Raw genomic sequence first — 3,929 nt, forward strand, 5'->3', positions numbered from 1 at the left:
TTTGTGTACAGCTAGAATTGGCAGATACATTTTCTCATTTTAATACGAGTTGGAACGAAGATTAGTCTGTTTTTATTTTTTGTTTTGTATAATGAAGCCCTCCACTCCCACATTGATATGGTTATAATCTCCAATCAAACCCAGCTTTGCGTAAAACATACAAAACGACCCTATAAAGACGTGTAGACTATGTAGCCTAAATGTCTTCCTGAGTTAGCTGGTGTAAAATGTCTCCACAATAAGAACATTTCTCATATAGGGCTAAAGTTGAAGCTAGTATTTCCGACAGCCAGTCAACTCACCATCCATCTCCACAGTCTGAAGTGTGAAGAAGTGAAGGCTCTGTCTCCTCCAATCAGCGGCCGCCCTCGCTCAGTCTTATCCAATGGGAATAGCGCGCGTGCAGGTGGCTGTGCTGTTATCAGCGGGTCCCGCTTCACTCCAGCCATAGAGCGAGTCAATTTATCGAAAGGCGAGCGGCCCTTTAATGGTTCCCATCAAAACCACTAAAAACATCATCAGAGAGCGGAGGATTCCTGTGGCATACTCCGGGCGCTCTCCCAGCTGACACTCGACCAAAACAAACCGCAGCGGGACTTTGAGGACGGTACAGCGCTGCGCTTCCCCAGAGACAAGTCATCTGAAACTTTCTCCGTGTTTCAGGATACTTTGGAGCGGGCGACACCATCGGCCTCTCCGCATTTATTACACTTTGCTTTATTTACCTTGACGTTTCTTATCCCACGGAGCTCGTCCGGTTCATGATCACAAATGTTAGCGGTGGGGCAGATGGACGCTAACCGGCAGAGTGCGTTCGTCTTGGGCAGCACCCCGCTGGCGGCGTTGCACAACATGACCGAGATGAAGACGTCTCTGTTCCCGTACACACTGCAGCAGAGCCCGGCGGGCTTCAAGGCGCCCCCGCTCTCCAACATCAGCTCCCAGATTGCTGGGGGCACCCCGCACGGCATCAGCGACATCCTGGGCCGACCCATTACCACCGCGGGCCAGCTGCTCTCGGGGTTTCCCCGGATAAACGGCCTGGCCACCACCGCTGCTGCCGCAGCCGCCGGGATGTACTTCAGCCCCGCTGTGTCGCGGTACCCCAAGCCGCTGGCGGAGCTCCCGGGCAGAGCACCCATCTTCTGGCCCGGCGTGATGCAGGGGTCGCCCTGGAGAGATCCAAGAGTCCCTTGTCCCAGTAAGTACAGCACTATTTCACTGACCATTATCTGAGGGACAGAGGATTTACAAGGGCTTTATTAAGTTATTTTACTTTAACCAGGGAAAGTCAGACTGACCGAACAAATATTAACAACGATTTAAATATCAAATTATATGGTTAGGGTTTGTGATATCAATGAGTCTTTTTGACACATAAGGAAACAGGTACATTTACTCTATTCTCCAATTATTTAGCCCACGAACGAAAAATTGTCAATTAATTTGCTGCTTTTGCAGAATTAAATATTTTAAAATGATCTAGGACCTAGATTAAACCAGAAAATTAAGAAATGTGTGAATAAAATACGCAAACCGAGTCAACATAATCAACAAAACATAATCTGTCTGCGCATGTTAAGCACTTAACTTGTTGAACTGAGCCCGCACTAAACACTTGTTAATCCAAAATGAACACAGATGAAGGAGGTTTGTACAGGGTGTAACACCGTGTCTGCTCCACAGCTCAAGCGAACCTCATGTTGGACAAGGACGGGAAGAAGAAGCACTCCAGACCCACGTTTTCTGGACAGCAGATCTTCGCTCTGGAGAAAACCTTCGAACAGACCAAGTACCTGGCGGGACCGGAGCGAGCCCGCCTGGCCTACAGCCTGGGCATGACCGAGAGCCAAGTCAAGGTGTTTACAATGCATTTATGACCTCAGTGCACAATTATTAGCCTATTGTTAGCCTTTTACGTCTTAAGTTAAATGTAAGGATAAAGTTAGACACGCTTTAGTGGACTGCATTTTATCACACACATTTGGCTATACTAGAAACGCTGGAATTATTTGGACAGAATATGGTTTGTGTGAATATTTAAATAGGGTTTAAAGTATTGCTGTGATAGATAAAGTCCGCGTGAGCCTGTTGCTAATGCTAACTGTTGACTAACTGTTGACCGTTACCCGCTCCATCCACAGGTCTGGTTCCAGAACAGACGGACCAAATGGAGAAAGAGGCACGCCGCGGAAATGGCCACGGCCAAAAAGAAGCACGACTCAGAGACGGAGAAGATGAAGGAGAGCTCAGATAACGAGGAGGACGACGAGTACAACAAACCACTGGACCCGAACTCAGACGACGAGAAAATCACGAGACTTTTGAAAAAGCACAAGGCCACGAACCTGGCGCTGCTGAGCCCGTGCAGTAACAGCTCGGACACGTTGTGATGGACACAGCTTAAAGAGACTTTTATCGCACTCTCCCACGGCCCTTTGCACCTGCACTGAACATGCCCCGGACATGAAGACAAGTCGCTTATTTGGAGCGATAAACGCGTAAAAAATTATAATTTTACAGAAGGAAAGTTGTGAAGAATGCGGAGACACGCGCGCTCTGTTCTACGGGAGCCGAGTGTCATAAAAAGGACAAATACCTTTACTATGGCGACGAACTGTCACAAACTTTAGTTTTTACGCCTTTAAATACGTTTTAACACAACCTATAAATGTAAACTAAACTTTAAAATGTCTACACACAACGGACCAGTGTTGGGATGACTAAAACACAGTCTTAGAGGGTTTTTTAAATTTCAAATTAGGGCCGTGAACAGTCATTTGCTAAACCACTTTACAACAGCACTGTGCATCGTACACATCAGCTTACAGACTAATGTTTTTGAGAGGGTTTTTTTCTGTTAAAAAAGTTATACTTTTTATGGGGCAATTTTAATAGCACTATATAAATTTAAAAACACATTTATAGTTTACAATTATAAACATTCTGTTTATTAAATTAACATGCCATTATACATTTTTAAATGGCAAAAAATAACTCATTTAACATTTTTGTATTTGTATTGTATTTTGTCTTTTTTTTAAAGACTTTTTAGGTCAGGTTTAAAATGGCAGTTTGAGGACATTTATTTGAACTCACATTTTCTACAGATTGTTTTAATTTTTTCCAACACTGGTCCTGGTACAGATGCATGTTCATGTGGCAGGTGTAAAGAGCCTGTGATGCTTTTAAAGCTCAGATTAACCAGGGTACCACTGTCCTACAGCGCTGCGAGCAGAGGGGGGCAGGCTAAAGAGGAGTTGAGTGGACACGACTGAATGCTTCGTGCTGTAGCCTAAAGATGAACTTGTATGTGAGATTGTATATATTTTTTACTGTAAGTTATATGTTGTGAAGCAGTGGACATGCGCTTATCCCCTGTTGTCTCACCCCCCGCTCTTCTTTGTTCAGCAGACTCATGTACAGGCAAACATACTGTAAATATTCAGAGTAAATCCAAGGCTTGTTTTCACCAGCAGCAGACAAACGTTATGTGGTTTAATTAGTTTGAGACCATCTTCTCCGAGCGGCACCACTGCTTCTGTTGGACTAAAGAGAGTATTATTGCTTCCAGAAAGTTACAGGAAGAAAAAGAAAACACTTTGTATTATGAATAAATTATTTAACAAGCATTTATGTTTGAATATGTTGTGATTTCAAATATATGGATATAATGTACATTTTTTTAATGCCAAAGCAGAGTATTATGAAGACACATTTTGAAATGCCTTTTGAAAAAAATATTGAAATTATTGATGCCAGTTGCAACAGTTCCTAATTTTCTGATAAATATTCAAAAATATCCAAATGCTTTTCAGAATTGAAGACTTTTTTTTTTGCAGATTATTAAGATTACTTTGACACTTAATATTTCATTCTTTAATTTACAGTCATTTAAATTGTACTGAGTTCTTACACATTTAGTGAGC

At 43.0% G+C, this 3,929-nt stretch overlaps 1 protein-coding gene across 1 annotated transcript; it reads left to right on the forward strand.

Annotated features, from left to right (window-relative positions):
- Window positions 1-474: 474 nt before the first annotated feature.
- On the forward strand, window positions 475-3,627 carry nkx6.2 (NK6 homeobox 2). Its single transcript, XM_033979656.2, has 3 exons — window positions 475-1,201; window positions 1,687-1,859; window positions 2,145-3,627. The coding sequence occupies exons 1-3, from the start codon at window positions 772-774 to the stop codon at window positions 2,391-2,393; spliced, it is 852 nt and encodes a 283-aa protein (XP_033835547.1). The 5' UTR covers window positions 475-771; the 3' UTR covers window positions 2,394-3,627.
- Window positions 3,628-3,929: the final 302 nt, after the last annotated feature.

This window comes from Periophthalmus magnuspinnatus, chromosome 15 (genome assembly GCF_009829125.3).
Source record: "Periophthalmus magnuspinnatus isolate fPerMag1 chromosome 15, fPerMag1.2.pri, whole genome shotgun sequence".
Taxonomy (NCBI): Eukaryota; Metazoa; Chordata; class Actinopteri; order Gobiiformes; family Gobiidae; genus Periophthalmus; species Periophthalmus magnuspinnatus.